The following is a 15,387-nucleotide window of genomic DNA, read 5'->3' on the forward strand; positions in this document are numbered from 1 at the left end:
TTAAACTACCTGAATCATTTTGGCAAGGATGTCGGTTTCGTTTTTTACCGTTAAGTTGAAAAACCGATACTTACCGAGCACTGCCCGGTTTTAAACCTTGAAATTTTGTATTTTGTGATACAATGAAAAATATAAAAACATCGAGGATTTTGTAGTGAGGATTTGGGTTATCAAATGCAAAAAAAGTATTTTTTTGTTTTAAAGTTTTATTTTCGTCCACCACACTGATACAGTGCAGATTGGTGGACCCCACACGCATTTGAGAACATTATAGAGAACTCTCAGGCATGCAGTGATATTATAATTGCATAAAACGCACATAACTTCTAAATGCTTTGCACACCTTTAAGTGGCTAGTCACACTGGTTAGAAACAAAATATTTGTAGTTTTCCTTTAATATGTATTGCGAACAAGCTGTTGGTGTTCCTTTAATAAAGAAATAAAAAAATAAAAAAAACTTGGCAAAGTTAGTAGTGTGTCCCACAGGGCTTAGTAGCTTTTAAAGTTTAAATAAACTCTACAGCTTTTTCATATTAGTATAAAGAGGAATAGAGTACAATCAAATAGTGAGAAGACGAGAGCAAGTAAAAAAAATAACGATTACTTTTTCTGGAAGCCAAACTTGCTCAACAAAGTTGGTTGGTTGGACGGCAGAGAGGCGGTTTTCCTCAAACCCGGCACTCGGCATGTCGGTTTCTTGACACCATGTTTGAACTTGTCTAAGCACGGTTGCGAAGACACTTTTGGTGGCGATTGCGAATCACTGAAGTATAACGACTGAGGGAAAACATTTCAATTAATTTAAAGGCCGTTTCTTAATAAACAACGCATACATTCTGTTTGATTAGAAACTTCCAACTACGTAAACGAATACATAACTAAATCATCTATATACTACTTAACTACAGTTACGGCCATCTCACACCATGGACTAATGTGAGAACTGTTTAAAAAATAAATTTATTTTTTAAAAGATTACATAAATCAATTGCTATTGGTCTCCACACTATCGGTATATTGGTAGCCTGAGTATCGTGGAGACCACGAATTACATCTTATATTGTTTAAGTAAGAAGATTTTAGCTTCATTATCAGCCTATTAATATCCCACAGACCCCTATCTCACAAAAGCCATGATTTTAAAGCTTAGACCCACCACGCTACAAACGCGCTTGCCGCTAGCTCGGGCGTAAATATCGTCATTCCGATTCTGGACTGATACTGAGAGGTACTGAGATAACTGATGAATATTTTTATGAATTAATATTCATACATAAAAACTTATAATATACATCTTCATCACACAAATACTTTCCAGTTGTGGAAATCTCTGCCCGGTGTGAGATGGCCCTTACAATAAATTACTAACTATTATAGTGCAAATACGAACAAAATACTAATACTATACGTTCTTACTATATATATATATATATATATATATATATATATATATATATAGTAAGATATATATAATGCTAATGTGTGTCTGTTAGTTTGTTACCTATGTTCAATTTAACCATGCACCGATCTTGATGAAATTTGGTACGTATACAATGTGTAACAGAAATACGAAATAAAATTGAAGGATGCATAAGTATATTTCATAAGGAATCGCCCTGTAAAAATATAAAATCAAAAGAAGCATATTTATTTTTCCATACAAACGAATTCAAAACATTCTAAGTGTATATTTATTACAACCCTATTCAAGATAAAAGACCGACCGCATAGTACCGTCACTACGCGACGCGTACCTAATAAAGTGACAGGAGTCACATGATTTTAAATGTGATGGTACAGGCTGTATCTGATTTCTTTCACTAAAAACTATGGCAGTGATTTATTCAAAAACTATTAGGATTTCAGATATAAGATACTTTTTATCCTGGATGTAAATGTTTGTTGTAAATGTATGCAATTCTAAATAAATCTTGACGTTTTTTATTTAGTGGTATTAATAAATGCGAAAGTGTAGCACCGTGTTGGGTCAGATTCATCTGATGTGTTACTTTGTAAAATATCTAAAATATTTGTTTTATTTATAGTTGATTTTATGAAGATATTATGTGACATAACCATGAGTAGGGGGTGTATTTATGTAAACATCATTACTTTCTTGATGAGAAATGATTAAATTTCAAATATATAGATAAGCTTACATACAAACGTTGGCAATTTCTAAACAACCAGTATGTAACACAAGTTCGAGTTGATATATAACAATATATCAAAAACTTTTATGGTTTATACAGGGCTAAATAAAGACTACTAGCAAGCTCTCGGCCTGCCGTTGTTTACATAAAAAATAAAAACTTTTGTTTACGACATTTTGTTTAACTCGATTGTTTGTGAAATATTTAATATTTTAAATAGGTAATCTACGTATTACTACTCTGTAATGTAACATCTACAACAGCGCGTGAACCGTGACTCTACCTTGCGGACACCGACTTCGCGACTTTGTTGAATCCCACGTATTTGGTTACACAGTGTAATGACACTTTACAGAAGTAACATGGTTTGATAATTTTTTTGTATAAAACAAATAATTACTGAATTTTGATAAGTCGTAGAACAAAAGTCGTTAGTTTTAATGGTAGAAACTACAGATCGAGAGCTTTCATTTATTTTTTACTTTACCCTGTATATATAAGTAAACTCGTACATGTGTATATAGACTACCTACCATAGACTCCAACTACTAGATATATACCTTAGTTACCTCAGGGTCGACTGGCACTACCAAATCCTCATAAGGAAATGTGTTGTCTATGACCGACTCACTAAAACCAGTATCAGATGACAACTGAGCTTCCTTGAACTTAAATGTATTACTTCGTACCAAAATTGGACTCTTTTGACTCAAAGAATTAAATGCTTGAGAATCCTCTAACACTGAATCGTTTTCTGAACAACTAGGTTTCAATTTAAAAGGGTTCTTATTTATAGGACTAGATAACAAAATCGGACTCGTTTGTAAAGTTTTTGGACTCTTCTCTTTATGTGATCCCTCCGGATCGTTTTCTGAACATTGTGATGGTGTCAGTTTAAATGGATTCCTAGTTTTTGGACTGGATTCCAAAATTTGACTTATTTGAGCCACTTTTGGACTCAAATAATTCTCTTTTTGTGAATCAATATCCGTACACTGAGTTTCAATAATCAATTCACAGTCAAGATTCGATTTTCTATCTCCTTCGACGGTATTAACACATTTTTCAGGTGATTCTTCTATGGTCACACTATTTTCAAATTTATTGCCCAAATCTTTAGGTTCATTGAAAAATTTGCTCTCAATAACATTTTCGTCTAATACTGTTCTGGGAAATCGACTCAGTTTTTTCAAAAGCGTGTTACTTCTTTGCTCGAGGTATTTCTTGTAGGATCTCTGTCTATTTTCTAAAATTGGTGATTTATTTTTCTGTGGAAGACTTCTTGTTATTTCTGTATCGGACGTTGCCATGTTATATTCGTCTTGAGTGAATGTCTCGATGTATTGAGTATCGTTTTCGGCATCGAATTTTTGCTTCTTAATCGCCGGTTCTTTACAATACATACTCGTTAAGGTTTCTATTGATAAACTGTAAAGACAAATTATAGAATTAATATAAATACTTTCCCTGCCCGATTTCATTCCATGGTCAATCTCCAGAGAGATTGTCCAACTACGCGGAAAATAATGAATGACTAATATAAATAATACTTTTATTGCACACCACAAAAAGTACATAATAAAAAGAAAAGTATAACAAAACAACGTATACAATTTGGCGGCCTTATCGCTTCATAGCGATTTCTTCCAGGCAACAAATGGCAAAGAAAACAAATACAGAAAATGGGTTGGTGGTGCACACATACATTACCCATAAAATAAAAATATCATTACTTAAATAAATATATAATATATATGTCGCCGCGGAGGCTGAGTGACGTTTATTTGAACAACTTTATTTAATAATTTTAACTCGCAACTTATTTTGTAACGTAAAACCTCATTCTTTCAAATCAAATGGTTTGATATTGGCTTTGGTAATGTTATTTAAATAACTTTTATACTTTGTGAGATAGTTCTACGCTGTGACAACAGATGGCAATATCAGCGATAAAATACTCCTAATGAATTTTATGTCTGATTGCCATTCAGATCTAACCTAAATTTTATCATCATTTTATTAATGATTTTTAATGTAATTGAATTGCCAATAACTTACTTGTAATAAATAAGTAAGATTATAGTTTTGTAAGAACTTGTAGCTTCGTTTCAATAGATTGGCATAGTTGTGAAATGTTAATAACTCCATGTAAAGATGTTGCTGTTTGACTGGCAGCAAAATCTGGGTTAAATACTTCTTTAATTTATAATGATGTTTCGATGTAATTTGTAATTTGTTTAATTTTAGAATAAGTAAGTTTCAAAAATGAAACTTACTTATTCTAAAATTGTTATCACTGATGGAACGAGTACGACCAATAGGAGTCGATCACGTTGTGGCTGGTTTTGGAGACGACGCGGTGCGCAGTGGCGGACCCGGGCGCAGGGAAATGATTACTGAAGAAATGTGCAAGCGTGATAGACGCAATAGAATAATTATAATAATTCTAAGAAACAAATAAAGTTGTATTTTGGTTTACAATGTATGATTAATTATAATCTATTGGCATTTAATCTCGTTTGCTTTGAACTAAATTTTAATATCAACGAACAGTGTAACCGGTGACCCAAGTTAGGTCAGCGGTTCAGCATATTTTTTAAACGACGGCAAAGACGCCTTCTCCGATATATATAAAACAATATTTCTACCTAAAGACAAATAAATATTATATAAACCAATACAAATATAATATATAAAAATTATATTTACTTAAAAACAATGTATAGTTGTTTGATCAGAAATCTGCACACTTAGATTTCTAATCAAACAATTCAAAACTAAACTAAAAAAAAAAACAATATACCTTTCATCCTGCGTCTCTGGCACATACTTGCTGACTAAGGTCACAACTTTCTTTTTTGCCCTGGTCTGTGGTGCAGATATGATCGGCTCAACTTTCTTGACCTTTTTCTTCCAAGGACTGCTCTCAGTTAAGTACTGTGTGAAGCTCTTATTCCATATGCTCGGATGGTTTGCTATACCTTTCTCTTTCCAGCTGCTGGTTTTTATATTGCTGTCCACCTGGAATTTTTAAATGTAAACTGTAGTAAAGTTATATTACATTTCTGTTTTTGTAACTTTTTTTTTCTGTTTTGTAATAAAAGTTTATTGATGCATTCATTATTAATATAAGATTTTGTGGGGGTTGTAATTTTTTAAATTGTCTCAGACCGTACACAATTTATTTATTTAGGAACTGACGGCCGATTTGCGCAGTTTGCAGAGACACTGCTTTCTGAGTCCAAGACCGTGGGTTCGATTCCCACTACTGGAAAATGTTTGTGTGATGAGCATGAATGTTTTTCAGTGTCTGAGTGTTTATATGTATGTATATTGCTATTTATTTATGTATATTATTCATAAAAATATTCTTATTATCAGTCATCTTAGTACCCATAACACAAGCTACGCTACTTTGGGGCTAGGTGGCGATGTGTGTATCGTCGTAGTATATTTATTTATTTATTAACTTTATTCGTACACCACAAAAAGAAAAATTGGACAGGAAAAGGTGAAATTGCCTTATCGCTTAGTAGGGTTCTCTTCCAGGCAATGTTAAGGTTATAAAAACCAAGAGAAACCACCACCGTTTGGTTTCTCTTGGTTTTTCATAATCTTGTGTATTATTATATACATTATAATAATCTGTGGTATGCATAGAGGGTTATGCACAGGGTATGTAGATAGTATAAAATGAAGAAAATCTCCTGTAAGAGTTATAAAGGCTTTACCCTTAAGCATACTGGAGATTTTCTTCATTTTATGTTTCTGCATACCCTGTGCTTAGCCCTCTATGCAAGCCACTGAGTGCGTGTGTGTGGCGTGTAAAGCAGTTGTGCGTGGCAACCTCATTTGTAAAATGTAAGCAAACAGATGTCAGGTTGTTCATCTAGTGAAGGGAACACCATTTAAGATGAGGTTACGTTGGGTTATTTTAGTATTCTACGGGTTAATAAAACATTGAATATAAATTAATATTTTTAGAAGATTAAAAATGTTATTGAACCCTTTACTAGACGAACGACTTTTCATTTACTTTTTTACACTTACGCGGATAAAAATGCCGCAAAATTATCCAAGTGCCTGAAAAACGTACGAAGTGAAAGAAGTTTACTTCCTCTTCTCTTTAATTATTGGTAAAAATAAGAGATAAAATAGTATTGAAATATTTACAGCCACATCTCGGTGATCAGGGTCCCAACTGTCCATTTTCTTAAGTGTAAAAGGTTCAATGTTTCCCAAAGCCAACTGAAAAGCGACTTTAGCGTCCAACAGCTCACCGGCATTAACGCACAACGCTATCTCAATATCTGAAACAATAGCATTTTTACTCGACTTTTTTTGTCAAGTTTAAAAATTACAAAACCCCACTGCCGTATATTATATTAATTTTAACATTAGAAAACGTTGCCATACAAGCACCATATAGCTTATAAATATGTATATGACAAGTGCTACACCATAGAGTGACATATATATATATAGATACATGTCACTCTATGGTGTAATTAATATGAAAGTGCGAGGAATCAAAATTCTAAATTCAAAAATATTTTATTCATGTAGACCTTATTACAGGCACTTATGAAGCGTTCATACATTTAACATGTTACACTAATGTTAGTGATGGTGATAACTGCATTCGGTAACTTAAAACTAAAGCTAGGAGGGTTCCAAACGCGCCCTGGTCTAAGAAGAGCCCACAACAAACTTAGCCAGGGTAATTGTTCCTTAAGCACCTACAATTTATACTGGAACAAAGAAACTCACATACATACATATTACATACATAGATTAATGCTAGAAACATTTTACTCCTTTTTTTGTTCAAGGGTATACTAAACAAAGGCCAACAAAAAGATATAATTAATGTAAACAAACTTTGGCGTTGTTTGCGTGAGAGAGAAAAGGAGGTAGTATCTGTGTCCCTTTCACTCGCACATATACTTCTTGACATTAGCTCATATTTTTTATTATTAGCTAATGTGTTTTATTATGAGTTTTTTTTTTATTTGACCAGTTTTTATATTATTATCTACAAGACGAAAGTATGATTAACAAAATATAAAATTGTGACACTTGAAAAACAAAATTAGCATCATATACTATTCTTACCATTTAAGTACCATTATGGTACCTTAATAAAAACGATAAATCAAGGAAATCTAAGTCTCTTTTTGTTTACATTAAAATTAAAACCTTTTGTTCTACGACATTTTTTAACTCAATAGTATATTAAATATTTTATTTAGTTACTCTATTTTTTACTACTCTGTAACGAAACATCGGCCGGCACTAACGCGCTAACCACGACTGTATCGTGCATGTTCGCAGCGATTGGCAACCGGTTTATATGTATTTGGTTTCACAGTGTAATGTCAGTTTACAGAATTAACATGATATACTATTTTTTTAGTATGAAATAAATTGACACTGAATTTTGTCGAAATAGTCGTAGGACAAAAGTTGTTAGTTTTGTTTTAATGAGAGGAACTAGAAAGCCGAGAGCTTTCAGCACAGCTAGCATGGGAAAGGATACAAATTTATCTTTTTTTTTTTAATACTTGATAGACTTGCGTTTGACAACTATCATGCCTGATGTAAAGCAATGATGCGGTCTAAGTTGGGGCGCGCTTGCCTAGAAAATGCCTGTTCACTCTTGCCATGAACGCATTCAAGTTGTATGTATCAGGAAACACCGAAGCCGGATGATCGTTTCAAAGCAAGCGTATCTCCTGCCACAGATTTATCAAATCTCAGAGCATTGGCGTACAAGTGGTGTAATAATAAACGGTGGTAAACTTTTCCTATTCCATGTTTCCGTCTAGCTGGTGGCCACGTTAATTATATCCCCTATCTTATTACGTTAATTATATAGGTATATAAGGATATAATCAGGGGATATAATTTTTGTCTCCTGTCTGTGCTAGTCCTGCTGTATTATTTAACCCTGTATAATCAACAGAATATTTATATAATCATACCTTCATCATCAGGTTCAGTGAGTCGAACCATTCTCCTCTCGGTAGGATCATAAACAAACTGGTGTTTGAACGTAGCCTCTGCTTTCAAAAAGTTCTCTCTATACTCATCTGTCACTGTCAAATTAGATCTGTTGAAGAAGCTCGGCAGTTTTCTAAGTGCCTGAAAATTAATTACACACTTTATTTATATATTTATTTATTTAATTTATTGCACTGAGAAACCCCTGTTTCCTGGGCCTGTTAAAGGTATGGCAGTAAGTATTAAACCTTATATATATTCGGATTTTAGGCAGCATCGTGCTGAAAAAGGAATTTTATTAATTTGATAGTCCAATTCTTTTAAAAAAAGTCACCCCCAGGGGATCAAATCGGGGATCAAAGTTTTTTATGACAGTCAACAATTTTTTAAGCTATATAGATGAAAATTAGTTTGTCTAGAAAATTAAAGTGGTAAAATATATGTTATCCCTTATTTCACCCCCAAGGGGATTTAACTCACATTAGCAAAATCCGAATCTTGTGACGCAGTAACAAACTGTCTCGCCTTGACCAACCCAATGCCGGGCAAGGACGCCAAATAATCGCAGCCGGACATAATGCACATCCGCCGGAACTTACTGAACTGGTAGTGTTCTATCGGGCATTTCATGACAAGAGGAAGTTTAGCTGTTTCAACTAGAGTACCAGTGCCATCGAGATCCATTTTAAAAAGTACCTAAAAGAATGACAGAAAGCTAGTTTATTCTGCAAAATTCCGATAAAAATACAAAATGTAAGGAATCGTTTGAATACACACATCGCCATCTAGCCCCAAAGTAAGCGTTGCTTGTGTTATGGGTACTGAGATAGCTGATGAATATTTTTTAATGAATATAATACACATCAATACTTATTGATGAGTATTATATAAGTATCTGTATAATACTTATAATATACAGATAAACACCCAGACACTGAAAAACATTCATGTTCATCACACAAACACTCTCCAGTTGTGGGAATCGAACCCACGGCCTCAGAAGGGTCGCTGCCCACTGCGCCACTCGGCCTTCAATAATAAACATTATGCGTTTATAAAAACCGGATGGTTAACATAACTAGGTAAAGGTACTTATATTTATAAAGGTTATATTTCTTTGTGATTTTCGCGTAATCGAGGTACTACTGACACACAGTTTATAGTAGTTCAGTAGTTAATGAAAAATTGCGTTGTTTTACAATTAAATAAATAAATATCATTGTTTGCATTATTGTGACCTTGTTTCTATTCCACTAAAAGTTAGCCCTCGACTGCAAACTCACCTGGTGGTAAGTGATGATGCCGTCTAAGATGGTAGCGCGCTAACTTGTTAGGGAGTATGGTAGTTATACCCATAATAGGTTTTTACGCGACATCGCACCAGAACACTAAATCGCTTAGCGGCACGTCTTTGTCGGTAGGGCGGTGACTAGCCACGGCCAAAGCCGGCCAGACCAGACCTGAGAAAATTCAGAAATTATAAATTTCCGAATTGACTCTACCGGGAATCGAACCCGGGACCTCGTACTTAAAATTCACAGCGCTCACCGTTGCGCCGGAATGTCGACAGTTTGCGTTTTGTTTACATTTATTATTATACATTATTGTGACCTGATGACCAATCAAATGCTAGGCCAAAAAAACAAACTTAAAAACTTAAAATTAATCACTCATTTCCATCTCCTAATAGGTTTTTATAGATAGTCGAATATTTAATATAAATTAACATACCTTTGTGCAACCAAACAGTATGAGATCGGAGTCCTCAGTGATAACCAGTTGCGCGTAATTCTTTACGTTGAGGTACGCCAGTTGTGCGTCGGCTTCGTACGGGGCCACTATACAGTCTATGTTGCGTTTCCTGCACTCCTTGATCAATGCTAGAGCCATTGCATGGGTGATATCTACACTCCGACGCATGAACGATCTTGCCTCTTCAATCTGAAAGAGTCATCGTCATACGTCATCCTCTGTTCAGAGCAAGCTTGGAGTCGGAGGAAACCCGTGATACTGAAGAACAACGCGAGGTCTGCCACCATCCACTTTCTCGAAAGTTCTTGGCAACCTGTAGCCTTAGTACAAGGTATACTTGAAAACCGGAGTAAAATGGATCTAATTGCAATTGCGTTAAAGCTCAAATTTGCCTATAATTCCTTAGCTCAGGCTTTTGACATAACGCTCGTAAAACAAAAAGCAGAAGCGCAGGATTTGCGACTCTAAACAAGTAATGTAAGGTTAATTTTACTTTGACGATACAGAAATACTCGAAATTGTCAGCTCGATTGCGAGGGAGAAAAACTTGTACAATGGAGTCTATAAGTGGAGTCTATAAGTGGAGTCTATAAGTGGAGTCTATAAGTGGAGTCTCGATAGGAGCAAAACAACGGGGAAGATTGATGTGCAACAAGTGAAGCAATTACGTGCGGGAAATGGCCACAAGTTTCTCTTTAAAGGTGAAACATCTTCCTCAGCTTATTGACCTCCTACTGTTACAGCTTAACCTGCCACATAAAGGAACCCTGCTGCTACAGTGCGGATTGGCGGGAATTAACCTATTATTATCACATAGGTGGCTCAAAGAGGTCATGCAAAAAAGCCAATGTCATCTAAGAGAGAACTCTTTAATCTTTGCATACTTTGTGTCTTGACTGACGGATGCCAAATATGGGCGCTGACACAAAAAACCCTCCAAAGAATTAGGACTTGCCAAAGAGGTATGGAAAGCAGCATGTTGAGCTTCACTAGAAAGGATGATCCTTTCCTGTTTGCACCAACTATGCACGTTTTACTGAATACAAAATCTATAAGGTTACATAGCCTGCATGAAGTTGATATTATTTGACAAAAATATAGTTAAATGTCCTTTTTACCTTCCCTAAGCTCAATAGCTCTGCAGCTCTTTTCTTTGATATATCCCGAGATCTGTAAAACACAAATGTATGTAAAAAAAACTATTGCAGATTTAGAAATTATACTACGAGTATGTATAGGGTTTAAAGTGAAACTAAATTTTTTCCATTAAAATAGAATTGGACAAAGAACTAAAAGACCACTGTGGCCATGCCTAAAAAACATTTGGCTTTTCCATTAATCGATAAATTTCTAGTTGTTCTATATTGTTTTTAAATGTCTGTTCTTGAAAATACTTACTCTCTCCTCTTTAATTCTGTCATTGCCTTTGCGGGCAGATGGCGTCCGTCAAACACTAAAATTGGCTTTATATTCTTTGAAAGCAACATTGTCACATATTTTAAACAGTATTTTATATGTCTGCAACAAACATAAAATAGAAAAATATAGTTGGTAAAACAGAAATCTATATTTTGTCAAATATGTACACTGAGATACTAGTGTTGTGAAATTGATATAGATAGCATTTGAAAGAAAGAGGAAGTGTTAGAGTAACTCCGGCAGTACAATCACACATACATGACTTTTGAAATTGAATTAATTTTGAGTTATTCCATTGTTTGGAAAATAAAACCATTTATTATTCTTTAATGTAGCTTTAATTTTTTTTGTTTCATAACAGACCCAATTGCTTCTTAAGTAATCTGCCAGATGCTAATAAGACTCAATAAAATCTGGTATCCTTTACACTGCTACTCCACATAGGCTTTTTGTAAAGCATTGCATTGCTGTACTGGTACAGCCATACTACTAAAATGAGCTTGAACAGAACACTGTTTTATTTACAGTGACCCATTAGAGCCTAATTAATGTAACATAACAGAGTATATAAATCCAAAAGGATAAAAGAACAATTTTGCAAATAGGCCCTACCAAAATATACTAAGTCTCAAAAATGGTTGTATAGTTATGTTATAGTACACAAGTCAAGAACAAGAAGCTTATTTTTATAGTAGCAAAATTGTTTCAATCCTTAAATTACATATTTTGTCTTCTTCTTGTGCGTATGGCAAGGCATCATGTGACACAGCTGTCTACATCTCCCAGGAAGTATTTGTTGCAGCAACAACCAGCAGCAGTTTAGTATTTATTAAGGTATGATTTTATTTTTCTCACTGTAGTTTACAACCGAATCAAATCAAATATTTTATTTCAAAGTAGGTACCTAACAGTACACTTTCTGAATGTCATACAAATCTGTCATTATTTCAATAAAAAAAAATATTTTTACATGAATTGCTTTTAAGCATAGCATTTTATGGTTTACCATAGAAAAATAATGTGTACAAAAGTTTTGTAATTAATGTAATAAATTACCATGAAATTTTACAAAACCTAGCTATTAAAACATTTTAAGTAATATCAATTATCAACTATGTAGGTACTTTTGAAATGTGTTGGAATAGCAGCCATCCAAGCGTTCATGTCACATATAAAATCCTCTACAGTGTAGTAACCTTTTTTATTATCCCATAAACAATAAATCTTAAAGCATAATTGGATTAATTGCAGCTTGGAACATTCTGAACACAGCTGATTCTGAGGATCTGTATGTGGTTAATGTGTTTGAATAGTTACTGTATAATGTATCAGATACAAGCAGGCAAATAGGTAATTATTCGGATACAAACTCTTGGGATACTTACACATCAGTCTCTTCACCGCGTACCAGCTTATCTGCACAAGCAAAAGCTCCTTTATGGAGCCAGCAATAAGTATCTATTGCCACGGAGCAACCGCTAAACTCACCCACATTAGCCCTTCTTGAAGCTTTCTCAAGGAAGGGTATTAGACCTGTTATACCCATTTTACTTTATAATTAACACACCCGGCACACCATCCAAGATAATACTTGTATTATCTATTTTACTACTTTTAAAATACTATAACGTCCTCATAATTATTTTAACATAATTGAAAATCCCACGATTTTATGACATGTAAACAAACGAAATTAATTTAATATAACATCAGCAATCTGTCAAAAATTCCCGCCGGGCATGCTGTCATTGTAAAACGTGCAGGAACGCTCTATACCCTTAATAAACTTTATTATCTTAAATATTATTTACATCATGTTAATGAAATACATTTTTGTTAATATCTTATGGAAGAATTTTATTCTTTTTTTTATATTTCATTAAATAAGTTTTTTGTGTTCAATTCGGCAATGAATTTTTAACATGTCTATTAAAAACATAGACACGCGCATTTCGCTTATGCGAAGAATCGAATGATTTTGATCCAGAATGAGGGTAGTAGAAAATCATTTTTAGTGAATGAAAAAGTATCAATATCAATGACCACCTCATTTTATATCAAACTATAAAATTGAAGGCTGGTCTTTTAGCGTGCGCAATATAAGTGTTAAATGTTTGAAATCACATAAAATGAGATTAAGTCCGCGTCTCCTATCATCGGCGGCTGCAGTTGCAATAACTTGTGCTGTTTCTGCTGCTGCGTATTTCTACAAACGTCGTAACACTGAAATTAATGAAGTGATGGTGTTTTGTAAATTACAGTTTAATCCACACAATTACTTTGACAAATTGGTCAGCTTTATTGAAGGTGCTAAACACAGCGTTAACGTTTGCATGCCCGGTATACATAATCCAGCTATACAAGCCCGTTTGGTTAACTTGATAAAGTCTAAAAATATCAAAGTTCGAATTGTTATCGACCGGTCTGGATACAATGAAAATTCCGATTTTTTCATCAAAGAACTCATTGTAGCTGGTAGGTTTTAATTTTCAAGTATTTAAACATTCTAATCAATAAGGAGTTTTATAAATGTTTCGTTGGGTTTATACAAATATAAATATGCTTTTTAATTTCAGGTGCCGAAATAAAATGTAAAGCCAACGAACCAGTGTTTAGGATGAAGCACAAATTCTGCTTAGTCGATGATAAGATCCTGATGACGGGAACACTCAATTGGGGTGACGACCGATCATTCGACCATTGGAACTATGTTTATGTCACTAGCAAACAAAAATTGGTTGAACCAGTGAAGAATGAGTTTTATCAATTATGGAACATGTCTAGTGATGTACTAACTATATTTGACATCTACTGTGATAGTGACGCAGAAACAATCGAAATTCGCAATCCTGATGAAATCTCTGATGACAGTGCTGATATAGATGGTGATGATCGACACGTCACTATCGATACTATGACCGACAACAATAATTTGGTCACCCCTATTGAAAAACAAATGGCACAAGACCAATTTAATAATTTTTCAATTAATACTCCTTGTCAATGAGTTTAATAATATTAGAAGTAATCCCTATCAAATCAATTTTAATCAATTCTAATTAAATTATTTTAATATATAACATGCCCTGTCTAATGAAATGTTGTTTATCAATTTTAATGCAAAGACGTTGTAATTATTAATGATTGTTTTAAATATAATTAACAGATTATTATGAAATAATATACATAAGGGCGCTCTATTTTATTTAAGCTTCCAAAATCTATAATTCAACAATTTCTATTATCGGTATCATCGCATCCACTTTTGAAGAAAAGTGATTCTATTATTCTATTTTCATAAAATAATTTTATATTATTCTATTCATACATTTTCTATTGCTGTTTTTATAAATGTTTTCTCATTCTATATTTTAAAAAGATTGTTTCTATTTTGTTTTTTTTTCAATAAATCAAATGCTTGTTATATCATGTTATTTTTATTTTTTCAATTAAGTACCTATATGGAAAATGTTATCTTAACTTTCAAACAAATCACAGAAAATTATACTTATGAGAATAATATACCACCCATAATTTTTAATATATTACTGCATATGGATGGAATGTAACAAACAAAATAAAGCATTTAATTGGTGCTAAACTCTATAAGAGCACCATGCAAATTTTTCCAGACTACTGTGGTAGTTCATGAGGATTTAATGAGTTGTTATTATTTACAGAACCATATCTGTTCATTAATATTGATGGAATTAATTTTTCACTTTCAATTTGTGCTAACAATGTCAGTTGCATTTTGAATTTAATATGAAACGAAATCAGTCTGTATGTTCTTAATTCGGTGCTTTCATGTCTATATTATATCTAAATAAATAAATAAATATACTACGACAATACACACTTCGCCATCAGCTATCTTAATATTTTTATGTATATGATACACATAAATACTTATAATATCTGTATATTACACTAAACACCCAGACACTGAAAAACAATCATTTTCATCACACAAAAATTTGACAGTTGTGCGAATCGAACCCACAGCCTAGGACTCAGTAAGCAGGGTCGCTGCCCACTGCGCCAGTCGGCCGTCAATCT

At 33.6% G+C, this 15,387-nt stretch overlaps 2 protein-coding genes across 2 annotated transcripts; one reads left to right on the plus strand and one right to left on the minus strand.

Moving 5' to 3' along the window:
* Window positions 1-601: 601 nt before the first annotated feature.
* On the minus strand, window positions 602-13,040 carry LOC120630541 (exonuclease 1). Its single transcript, XM_039899794.1, has 10 exons — window positions 12,714-13,040; window positions 11,308-11,427; window positions 11,028-11,079; window positions 9,889-10,098; window positions 8,638-8,853; window positions 8,139-8,298; window positions 6,328-6,464; window positions 4,958-5,175; window positions 2,715-3,582; window positions 602-778 (listed from the first exon to the last, which is right to left on the minus strand). Exons 1-10 carry the CDS (start codon window positions 12,872-12,874, stop codon window positions 602-604), a joined length of 2,319 nt encoding a protein of 772 aa, XP_039755728.1. The 5' UTR covers window positions 12,875-13,040.
* A 286-nt stretch (window positions 13,041-13,326) lies between these two features.
* On the plus strand, window positions 13,327-14,664 carry LOC120630727 (mitochondrial cardiolipin hydrolase-like). The gene is made up of 2 exons (XM_039900016.1): window positions 13,327-13,803; window positions 13,905-14,664. The coding sequence occupies exons 1-2, from the start codon at window positions 13,458-13,460 to the stop codon at window positions 14,333-14,335; spliced, it is 777 nt and encodes a 258-aa protein (XP_039755950.1). The 5' UTR covers window positions 13,327-13,457; the 3' UTR covers window positions 14,336-14,664.
* The last annotated feature ends 723 nt before the right edge of the window (window positions 14,665-15,387 follow it).

Source organism: Pararge aegeria, chromosome 16 (genome assembly GCF_905163445.1).
Source record: "Pararge aegeria chromosome 16, ilParAegt1.1, whole genome shotgun sequence".
In the NCBI taxonomy this organism is placed as follows: domain Eukaryota; kingdom Metazoa; phylum Arthropoda; class Insecta; order Lepidoptera; family Nymphalidae; genus Pararge; species Pararge aegeria.

Bases quoted from the DNA above. Each gene is read 5' to 3' on its own strand.
- LOC120630727 (XM_039900016.1), top strand. From the start codon at position 13,458: ATGAGATTAAGTCCGCGTCTCCTATCATCGGCGGCTGCAGTTGCAATA. The intron at 13,804-13,904 runs GTAGGTTTTAAT...TTTTAATTTCAG, and splicing joins CAAAGAACTCATTGTAGCTG to GTGCCGAAATAAAATGTAAA.
- LOC120630541 (XM_039899794.1), bottom strand. From the start codon at position 12,874: ATGGGTATAACAGGTCTAATACCCTTCCTTGAGAAAGCTTCAAGAAGG. The intron at 10,099-11,027 runs GTAAAAAGGACA...TGACTCTTTCAG, and splicing joins AGCTATTGAGCTTAGGGAAG to ATTGAAGAGGCAAGATCGTT. The intron at 5,176-6,327 runs GTAAATATTTCA...TAAAAATTCCAG, and splicing joins CTGATCACCGAGATGTGGCT to GTGGACAGCAATATAAAAAC.